The sequence below is a fragment of the Alternaria metachromatica genome, assembly GCF_023757995.1.
Source record: "Alternaria metachromatica strain BMP 0045 chromosome Unknown scaffold_14, whole genome shotgun sequence".
NCBI lineage: Eukaryota > Fungi > Ascomycota > Dothideomycetes > Pleosporales > Pleosporaceae > Alternaria > Alternaria metachromatica.
In genome coordinates this window covers 662,497-673,689 of record NW_026055505.1, presented here as the reverse complement: position 1 = coordinate 673,689, position 11,193 = coordinate 662,497, and the positions used below count along the sequence as shown (strand labels likewise).

Sequence of the window (11,193 nt, the reverse complement as noted above, 5' to 3'; positions counted from 1 at the left end):
GGTCGTGGTCGTCGATGAGGGTTCCTGCTGTGTACGAGTAGCCGACGCAACAGTCACCCTCTAGAGTCTTGTCGGACGCGGACAGGGAGGCGCGATGTGCCGCTGCCCTAGCTTTAGTACTTGTTGACAGCATGCGGGTGATCGAGCTGGCCGGCGCTAGCACCCGCTTCACCGCCATTTTTCTCAATTTGGGACTCCGGTTGAAAAGTCTGTCGCTGCCGTGCCTCTTGCCCCGACGCGGTCTAATGCATGCATCACGATGCAGCAAGCCTTTTTTCACGTCGTACTGCCCAATCACTTTCTTCCTGTCATCGACTTTCGTTGGGCGCTGATTTGCTGTGCAGCCTCAAACATTCCTACACCCTGTACCTGCATCCGATCAGCAGGTTTGAGTGTAGCGTACGTACCCCCAACCATCCCGTATCATCCCGGCAACGGACGAAAGCGTCGAGATCGTGTCCTGCGCGGCTGGCGTGATCGCGAAGCATTCGACGGCATGACGTGGTAGTGGAGTCGGCGTGCTAGCTCCACTCCCGCAAGGCTGAATATATATCTCCAGAGCGTGGCATGGTCGAGATAGCCGCGGGTGGCATGCACGTTGTGCTGCACTGCCTGCAGCTGCCAGCGCAAAGGGTACTGTCGGCCGTCGGGGTGTGTTCGGACATGTTGAGGTTCAACAGAAGGCGGGGCGGGGTAAACCGCGACGCTAACATCACGTTTGATCAACATTTCATGTTTCAAAGCGGATATCGGAGCGGAGAGAAGACGACCGAAGTCAGCAGAAAGTCCAGTCACGCGTGCAGTGAGGAGTGATGAGGGTGTGGTCGCAGCGCATGTGCAGCCCGTGTGATAAGAAGAGGCTGTCTACTATCCAACCTCCCACCACATGGGGGCTACATGCTGCACATGGGAGTACATCCTGCACATGGGCAGAGCAGCTGGTGAACGGTACCAGGTTTTTCAGTGCAGTGTGCCAAAATCTGCTGTTGGTGCTGTGGACCCAATCACTACTGGCGGGCTTCGCGCGATAAGACGACACGCACCGCACAACACCACCACTGTTCTCGGCCCTGGCTAGTGTACCTAACAATAAACCTTCTGGATTGTCTTCTGGCCTGTCCTGTTCGTCTCACAGGACTCGACCCCGCAGTGACACAGCTTCGGTTCGCTCGCTTCATGGCCAGCAGTTCGACACCCTGGCCCTCCCACTGTGAGGGTGCCACTATGAGGATGCCGCATGATGCCGCTATGAGGGTGCTGACAGCGCGCTCTGCACCAGCGATCAAAACACGTCCCTCTCCACTCCACCAATGCACGCAAACCCACCTCCCCACGCCTTCACCGAATCGCATGGTGACGCGTGCCATGCGTGGAGCTCACTTGGCCCTACGTGGAGTCTCGTTTGGTGAAAGCACACCGCTCGGCGATACTACGACTCCGCTTCTCACGCGTGACGTGTTGTTTATGCGCGTCGAGTGGGCAACAACACAGAGCTTTCTTTTCCACGCCTCGCAATTACCACAACACATAAGCGGTGGATGTCTGCGAGTAAAGCGTCTGAAGGGCGTCTGGATCGAACCGACTTTGATGTCATTCCCATGGTTTGGGCGGGCGTTGTGCAGTGTGGAAGCCATGCAGCGTCAACGGCCCGCACCCGCTAGCGAGCCATGTTTTCTTGGCGTAAACAAAGCTGGACCGCCGAGGAGCGCCCTCCGCAGCCGAATTATTATGAGGCCATTGGCACGCCGTAGATAGTTTGCAACCGTGTTCACAAACCCAATTGCCCTCTGCACAAAGCAAAAATTGATCTCCGCCGCACCCCGCCTACACCGCCCCGCTGCCGTTCGCTCCATCTCGAGTCAGTGGAGCTGATGTTTTCTTGCACTGCCTCGCCCGACGACCTCCGCCGGTAGCAATTTCAGCTTCAATCTCCCCACGCAACGATCCCATAGCACCCAAACTCGTCGCCCTCGTGGGCCTACCCAACCATGGACGACGGTCCTCCACCTCCGCCGCCTCCGCATGGCGCAAACCCAAAGACTACAGGCGGCAGCCATGCACCTCCCGACCCCGGCCCAAGCGGCGGCCTGCCACCGGGCAACTACGACATCTTCATCATACCGCCGCACTCTTCAGGAGGCGGCTTCATATACCTACCTAGCATGGGCGTACAGCAGAACAGCTTCATCGCGGGTGTGCTCAGCACCATCGCGAGCATCGTGCTGTGGAAGGCCGCTGAGCCTTACATGAAGCAATATTTTCTCATCGTCCGACATGGAGTGACGACTGGCGGCAATGGCGTCATACTGCTGGCGGTCTTGATGTTGGTTGCCGGATGGGCAGTTGGTCAGACACAAGCAGGGGGTCGCTTCAGCAGTGGCGGAGGGGGCTATGGCCGTGGTGGAGCGGGAGCTGGAGCTGGCACACATACACCAGGCGGAAGCTCAAGCTATCAACGAGCGCCTCCACCACCGCCGCCAAATGGTGGCTTCCCCGGCAGTCCTCCACCCCACGGCGGATGGGGTGGATACCGCCAATACGGGGCTGGCTCGCCGCCACCACCACCTCAAGACGACGAACCTTCCTTCGACGAAGAGGCTGAGCGAGCCGAAGAGGAGCGGAAACAAGCAGAGGAGAAGGAGAAGCGGCGGAAAGAGAAGGAGGAGAAGAAACGGAAAGAGGACGAGGAACGCAAACAGAAGGAGGAAGAGCGCAAGAAAGCCGAGGAAGCCAAGAAGAAGCAGGAAGAGGAAGAAGCCGAACGCAAGCGCGCCGAAGAGGCAGATGAGAAGAAGAAACAGGAAGAGGAGCTTAGGAAGAAACAAGAGGCGGATCTCAAGAAGAAGCTCAAGAAGGAGCTCAAGGAGGCCGAGGAGGCTAAACGGAGGGAGGAAGAGGAAGAGCGCAAGCGTGCTGAAGAGGCCAAACGACAGGCCGAAGAAGAGGCTCGACGGCAGCGTGAAGCTGAAGAGCAGAGGCTAGCAGAAGAAGAGAGGAAGCAGCGTGAAGCTGAAGCACAGAGACTTGCCGAAGAGGAGAAGAAACGGCAAGAAGAAGCTGAGCGCCAACGCATCGCAGAAGAGGAACGCAAAGCCGAAGAAGAGCGCAAACTCGCCGAAGAGGCTCGGATACGCGCTGAAGAGGAGAAGAAGAAGAAGGACGAAGAGGACCGCAGGCGAGCATGGGAAGAACTCAAGCGCGCCGAAGAAGCTCGACAGAAGAAGGAGGCCGAAGAAAAGGCCAAAGCAGAGGCAGCCAAAGCCGCCAAAGCCAAAGCCGAAAAGGAGAAGTGGGAGCAGATGCGGAAGCGTGAGCGCGAGCAACGCGAACGTGAAGCCCGCGAGCGTCTCGCTAAAGAGAAAGCCCGCAAGGCACAAGAAGCCATTGAGAAAGAGAAGGCCGAACGAGAAGCTCGCGAGGCTGAGGTGCGTGCAGCAGTCGAGAAGGAGATCCGCGAGAAGCTCGAAGCCGAACAACGCGCCAAAGCCGCCGAGGAGGCTGCCAGAAAGGCTGAAGCAGAAAAGATTGCAGCTGAAGAGGCAGCCGCCAAAGCGAAGGCAGAAGCAGAGGCTGCTCTTGCGAAAGCAAAGACAGATGCTGAGCGCGCCGAACGGCTTAAAGCAGCTCGTGAGCGCGCTCAGAAGGACCGTGAAGCCCGTGAAGCAAAACTTAAAGCAGAAGCCGAACGCATCAAAGCCGAAGCTGCTACCGCCGCAGCCACAGCAGCAGTTCCCGACCTCACCGCCCGCCGTTCAACTACATATGGTAATGTCGGTGGAGGTGAACGTCTCGATCCATATGCTGGAGCAAGAAGTACACCACCACCTGCTGCGTCCGTCACTTCCACACACTCCTCCCCCATCAAAGCCACCGTCACACCCAAGAAACCCTACGAACGACCAACCGCCGCTTCCTACCTCGGCTCCGAATCCGACGCCGCATCTTTCGTTCCGCCCCGTACTGCCACGGGACCTGCCCGCAGCACGGCCACCCGCTCGCATGTCTCAAGCGCATACTCTGAGTCTTCCTACGCGCCCTCACAATCTACAACTCGCACATCGCCGCCCGCGTCGAGAAGTGGACCGTACGCAACCGCCGACCCGAACAAGATCGTTATCAAAGCGGTGTATCTGTTCAATGATCTTTTTCCTAAGCCGGTTGCGCAGTTGGTCAGTAATGTAGGCAAAGTAACAGACGGCTTGATCCTCAAGATACAGTCTGAGGGATTATTCATCGACGATGATGTCCGGGGCATTCCGCAGCGCGAGTGGGATGTCAAGGCTTGGACGTTGAAGATGGTTGAGGTATGTCATTCCCATACAACATCCTTGTTCTCATGCTAACAAACACATCTAGACGGGCAAACAACCCACCAAAAACCTACACATACTCCGCGCCTCGGTCCGCGATGCCGACGGCAAGAAATACGTCTTCCTCATTGACGAAACCGAGAGTTGGAAACTGGCTCTTGGATTGCAGAGGCTGAGGAAGGGAAGTCAGGTGAGGAGTTTGCAGAGTGCGCAGATGGCGCCGAATGAGATGGCGAGGGTGTTGAATGCTGTGCCGCCTATTGCTTTGTAAAGCATCGATCATGAGCAGTGGGGGAGGAAGAGGGGGGAGAAAGAGGTGGTGGAGAGTGTTGATAAGATGGTCAGTATGGGTGGTGGATTTGGATACCCACTTTCGTTCCGCATAAAGCATCAGCGGTGGAGTTGTTGTTTTTCGTTTACCCGTATCGTTACGAGCGCATCTTTGTACTCTTCTTTCTTTCGTTGTATATGCATCTTTGGGTGGTGGAAAAGAGGAAAGATGAAGTGGAAGTATATATCTCAACTACATATTGGCGCTGGGGAGGTGGTGGTTAGAGATCGGTGTTTTGGGTGTATGTAGGAGGTCATGGTGTATTTTCGATATAAAGAACACTTCCATTGTAGATATCATCGTACCCCGTTGTCAATTCCTCCCTCTCATTCTCATAAAACAAGAACCATTGCAACAAGGCTTCCGTAGCGACTACACAGACCACCCACTACAACTCGCCTCCCTCGATCACTCCTTCCTCCTTCCCCCAAACCCCATCCATCCCTCCAACCCCTCCAACTCTATCTCCCAAACCCATTCTCAGGCGTACACCCCGCACACCCACTAATCTTTCCATTGATGACGTTGAAGGTGCCGCCGTCGCCAGTGTTGCAACCAATGACGTCTGGATCGTTTGATGCTGTGCAGAAAGTGCCCTTGGGGACCCTGACGCCTGGGTCGATTGGGCTGCCGGGCGCGGGGTTGGAGCCGCGTTGTGGTTGTGGTGTTGGGGAGGCGATGACAGTTGTGGCCATGAGGGTGATGGCTGTGAGGAGGGAGGTTGAGCGCATGACGGTTGAGGGGGGTTGGGTTGGTGGAAGGATGGGATGGTGGTGTGATGCGACTTCCGGAGTCTTTGGTGTGAAGAGGTTGATGAAGATAATGGTAGAGATGATAGTAGTGATGATGATGCTTCTTCGCTGTGGATGAAGCGACTCTATATATGCGCTGCGAGACAGCCCTGGAGTACTCCCAGTCGTTCACACCCCAGCTTTCACCTTCCAAACGTCGCATCATCCCACCTCGCTAGTCCAAAGGTAGAAAAAACGATTACACGAACAAATCGCCATGTTAGGCATCATGTCCGTCGTCCGCTCTCTTTCTCACTTCGCGCGTTTCAGTCTACGATGTTTCGGGATATAGAGACTTGGCTCTACTCGCACGAGCCCGTGTACATGTGGTAGCACTGTAGATTAGGCTAATGTCGGTAGAGTGATGCCGTATAAACTCGTATTGCTATTCTCCCGGGGTAGTGCCGTGGTGCGAACTGCCTAGCTCCCCAAGAGCCTACAGATCGCACAACATGAGGATATATTGCCAGACATTTCTATAACTAATACATACGACTATAGAATTATAAAAATTAGTTTACTCTTGCAATCTATTAGATATTACAAGTCTTAATTAAAGTTAATTAATAGGCTTACTCTTCTAGTAAGGTTACCTCTTTTTTTATTTACTAAAGTAGTAATATAAAAATACGTTAGCTATTATCTATTTCTAGAGTTAGGTTCTAGTATACTATTCTCTATATTCTGTATTTTATATTTTGTATTCTATTTCTTATTTTCTATTTTTTATTTTCTATTCTCTATTTTCTATTTTCTAGTTTCTACTTTCTAGGCTATAAGAAATATTATAACACTAGACTATAAATATAATACTCTAGATAATATATACCTCTATACTACTATTAGTATATACTATATTATCTTTATTTAATATTTACTAAAGTACACTATAGTAAAGTAATAAAGTAGTCTACTTTTATATTTATAAGTAGTATTTATTATCTCTAAAGATACTCTTTTAATCTACTAAAGTGCTTTAGATTTTTATAAGCTAGAGAATTAATATAGCTTATAGATAAGTAAACTTTAAGTAGCTCTTAATAGAGTTATAGTATATAGAAAGTTTAGTAAAATTATATTATAACGCTTAACTAATACACTACTAGAGGTTAAGCTTTAAAAATAAAATAGCTTCTTTAGTAGTACTTAGAATAACTATAGTACTAGCTAGTAATAAAAAGTTTAGATTTAATACGCTGCTAGTTATAGATATTACCTTAGCTATCTTTATAGTCTTTATATTACTTCTTATTTATATTATATAAAAAAGCTATTATTATATAAAGATCTTAAATAAGATTTACTATAAAGCTATTAAGCCTAGTTAGAGCTTACTACTAAAGTAGTATATATATATAGGTGCCTAGAATATAAAAAAGAAGCTATCTTATCTAACTACTAGAAGTAGCTATTATAATCTATTATAATAAAAACACTAGAATTAAGTATATTTATAATAGAATAAAGAAACCTATAAAAGAGTTTTATTTTTATACTTCTATCTCTATAATAGAGAGGTTATTACCTTTCTAGTATACTCTTATAAGCTTACTATAAGTATCTACTTAGTAGAGAATATCTTTAAATTCTTTATAATAATAAATAAGTTAGTGCGCTTTAGACGCTCTATTACTCTTTATAACTTCTAGAGACTATATAAGAGTTTTTAGAGATTATATCTTTTACTACTATATAAAACCTAAGATTTTACGCGTAAGTAAGATTTAACTCTAGTATCTTACTCTATAGTATAGTTCTTAGATTATAATAATAAGAGCTATAAGAAAAGTAATTAAACTTTAGATTATAGAATCTTTAGACTTCTAGCTCTAGAGCTTTAGCTATAATATTAGATTAGGTAATCTTTCTATTTTCTACCTAATATACTTTATAGCGTTAATAATTTAGTAGATACTTAGAAGATAGCTCTAATATATTATATTAGTAGGTACTAATAGTATTAAATAGCTAGGTAGCTTATTAGAGATTAGAAACATCTTTTATATATTCTTATCTATAACTATTATCTTCTAATAAGGTATTAGTAGTAGCTTCTTAAGAGTTAATTAAATCTTTTCTTAAAGAACTATAGAATATAGCTAGAGTAGACTAAGATTAGTAGCTTACTAATAGCTAACTTTTATCTATAATTTCTTCTCTAAAATAATTAGAGACAAAAGATAAGAGAATAAAAAAGTTAATAAAGTTAGTAGAAAGGCTATCTTTAGTAAATTATACTCTAAAAAATAGCTCTAAAAGATTATATTTACTAATAGTATATTAGTGTTGCTATATAAAAAGATTATAAAAATAAGTAATACTACTTATATTAACTAATTCTATAAGACTAGGTAACTATACTATAAGATACTTATATTTACTATCTTTATAAAGTAGATACTTTACTCTTTATATATTACGTAGTATAGAAGTTTTTATTATAGCCTTTTTATTCTTTTACTTTTAACTACTTACTACTATCTCTTACTTTTCTATAGTATTATTATAAGATAAGTAGTAAAGCTATTATACTATAACTAAAGTCTATCTTACTATTATAGTAATACTATATTATATACTACTAATATAGTAGATCTTCTACCTATAACTTAGAAGATAAGGTATTTTTAGATATAATACTAATAATATAGCGCTAGAGTAGTAACACTTTTATATATATTAGTGTATATACCTTCTAACTATAGTCTAAGTCTTAGATAAAGCTATATATAATTATATAAATAGTAAGATATTAATATATTATAGCGTGTTTACTTTATAAGTTCTATACCTAGGTATTTAGTGCTATAAGAGCTAATAAAGTTAATAGTAGAATATCTATTAGCCTTACTATAATAGCTTAGTATTATCTTAGCTATTAGATATTTATATAGATAAGAGCGCTAGCTATATAACTACTATATATAGAGTTATAAGAGCTAATAGATTTAGTAGTATAAAGATCTAAGCCTTATAATAATAGCTTAGAGTTATTCTAGTAGTAAGAAACTTATATAATATAATATATATAGCCCTCTATTATAGTGTCTTATAGTATAATAACTAATAAGTTATAAGTCTAAAGTTACTACGTAAACTCTAGACTTAGAGAAAGCTACTTATAATTATTCTAGTAGTAGAAACTTTATACACTTTATTATAATTACTAATAAATACTATACTAAATAGCACTAGAGCTAATAATACAGTACTTTAGAGTATATCTTACTATAATATTAGTAGTACTTAAATAGAATAATTATGTAAAGATATATATCTACTAGATAACTACCTAGATAAGCTATAACACTACTACTGCTAGAGCTTACAAAGCCTATTAATAGCTCTATCTTTATATAATATACACTAACGCTACTCTAAGATACCTAAGTATACTAAGTAAGTTTCTATAGTTATAGTATAAAAGGTTACTACTAGCTTAGGCTATATCTTATTTATCTTTATATTCTATTATTACTATAGATAACTCTATTAATAAGATAGTAATAGTACTAGAGAAATCTATTTAGAATATTAAATTCTATAAGTAACGTAGATAAGATAGTAGTATATATAGTAACTTTAAGGTAAGTAAATAGGCGCTTCTATCTAGTTGCAACTAACACTAATTCTAGATTACTAGAAACTAGTTTCTAGAGTATAAGATTACTTAGTAGCTTTTAGATATAAATAATACTACTTAAGAATAGCCTATAATAATTAACTAACTTATTAGCTCTATTAATAAGGTTTTTACAAAACCTATCTAAACTTTCTTTTACTTATAACTATAAGTATATAGCTCTCTAGCTATATTATAAATCTTCTTAATTAAATCTACGCCTTAGGCTTAGATAGTATAATTAATAGTAATCTTAGACGTGTTAGTTATCTTCTATTAAGTTCTATAGTATTCTATAGAAACTAAGAAACTATTTCTTAGGCTAATTAAACTATATAATAGTGTAAGTAAGCTTATAGATTCTAACGCACAGCGCTCTAAGTCTAGTTTTAATATAGATATTAATCTATTAATAGTTACTATAGATATATATAATACTATAGACTCTACTCTAAAGTATAATAAATAGGCTAAAAGTTACACTAGAATAGAAAGTAAAAGCTATTTACTAACTTCTTAATTATCTATAACTATATAGAATAGTAGTAAGAAGTTTTCTAAAAGAATTAACTATAAGAAACTTATATTAGAGGTTACTACTACTAGTAAAAAGTGTAAGCTATCTACTAAAATCTATATAGATAACGCGTTAGATATATAAGAGACTCTAAAGTTTCTAATATTACTTAAAGGCTTTATATCTACTAGTAATATTCTAAGTATAGAGCTTAGCTTAGCTAAGGTAGTATTATTTAATTTAGAAGATAGAATAAACTATCTACTATAAGTTTCTACTTCTACTCTATCTTTAAATATATAAAAGTTATTATATATAGTAATAATTACCTAGTATAGTAGTACTATAACTAAACCTATTAATATTAATAAGCTTCTAGATAGTAGTAATAATATAGAAATAGTAGAGTAAGTAGTAGATAAAAATTAAAATCTAATACTTTATACCTTCTAATAGAATAATAAGTAAGCTACTATAGATATCTATAAATAGATAATACTAAATAATCTATAGCCTTATAGTAGTTAGAGATAATCTCTTAGACGTAATTACTTATTATAGTTATAACTAGACTTTTATAATTAAAAGAGCACTATTAATAAGATAGTTAATAAGCTTAAGAACTACTAGCTTAATATATAAGATTAATAGATTACTATATAGAATAGTAATATAATCTATAGAGGCTCTTTCTTTACTAGCTTCTATAATTAAATCTATAAGACCTTAAAGATCTAGATATAGATAGAATTCTACTTATCTAACTTACACTTATTAGCAGAGTAATAGAGTTACTAACTAGATATAATTTTAGCGTAACTTAAATACAAAAAGAATAGTAAGCTTTTAGTTTTATTTATAGAAGTACTAGAGAACTTTATTAAAGTATTAGAATAGCTTATAGATAGAAACGTAACTATAAGCGCTATATTAGATAGTAATAATAAGAATAATTAAAATTAGTCTCTAAGTATAGAATAAGTTAGATTATTAAAGTATATCTTTAGTTACTAGAATAGCTAAATATATAGCTAATATTACTTAGTCTTCTTATTATAGATAATACGTAGTTCTTTCTTTATAATTATATATATTTATAGAAACTAACTATATATAAATACTAAATAATTCTACTACCTACTTCTCTAGAAATGCTTTAATATTCTTTAATATTACAAATAAATCTAAGATACTATAAGCTTATCTTATCTCTCTTAATTAAGAGTAACTATAGTATTCTTTCTTTAGCCTTTTTATTATTATTATATACTAAAGGTAGAGATAAATAGCTCTAAGACTAAGTAAGCTATAGAACTAAGTAGAATCTATATATTATACACCTATAAGTAATAAAAGTAGTAGAGTTTATCTATTAAAGCTTTAATATTAAGCTTAAGATTAGAGTTCTTAGTTCTATGCTTATTAAGCGCAGCGTATATAGTATAACACTCTTTCTACTATTATATAAGCTTATAATTAAGTTTAGATATCTAAGCCTTAAGTTCTATATAATAAATTAACTCTATATATAGTCTACTATATATCTAGTTATAATTCTAAATCTTTTACTTTAGAATCTATAATAGTTAAAGATATAAATCTAGCTAGAGTAGAGGTATAGT

General features: G+C 40.2%; 1 protein-coding gene across 1 annotated transcript; it reads left to right on the top strand.

Moving 5' to 3' along the window:
* Positions 1 to 1,988: 1,988 nt before the first annotated feature.
* Positions 1,989 to 4,581, top strand: J4E83_006518 (uncharacterized protein; the record flags this gene model as incomplete). Its single annotated transcript, XM_049333430.1, has 2 exons — positions 1,989 to 4,304; positions 4,357 to 4,581. The coding sequence occupies 2 exons, from the start codon at positions 1,989 to 1,991 to the stop codon at positions 4,579 to 4,581; spliced, it is 2,541 nt and encodes an 846-aa protein (XP_049187606.1).
* Between the last annotated feature and the right edge of the window lie 6,612 nt (positions 4,582 to 11,193).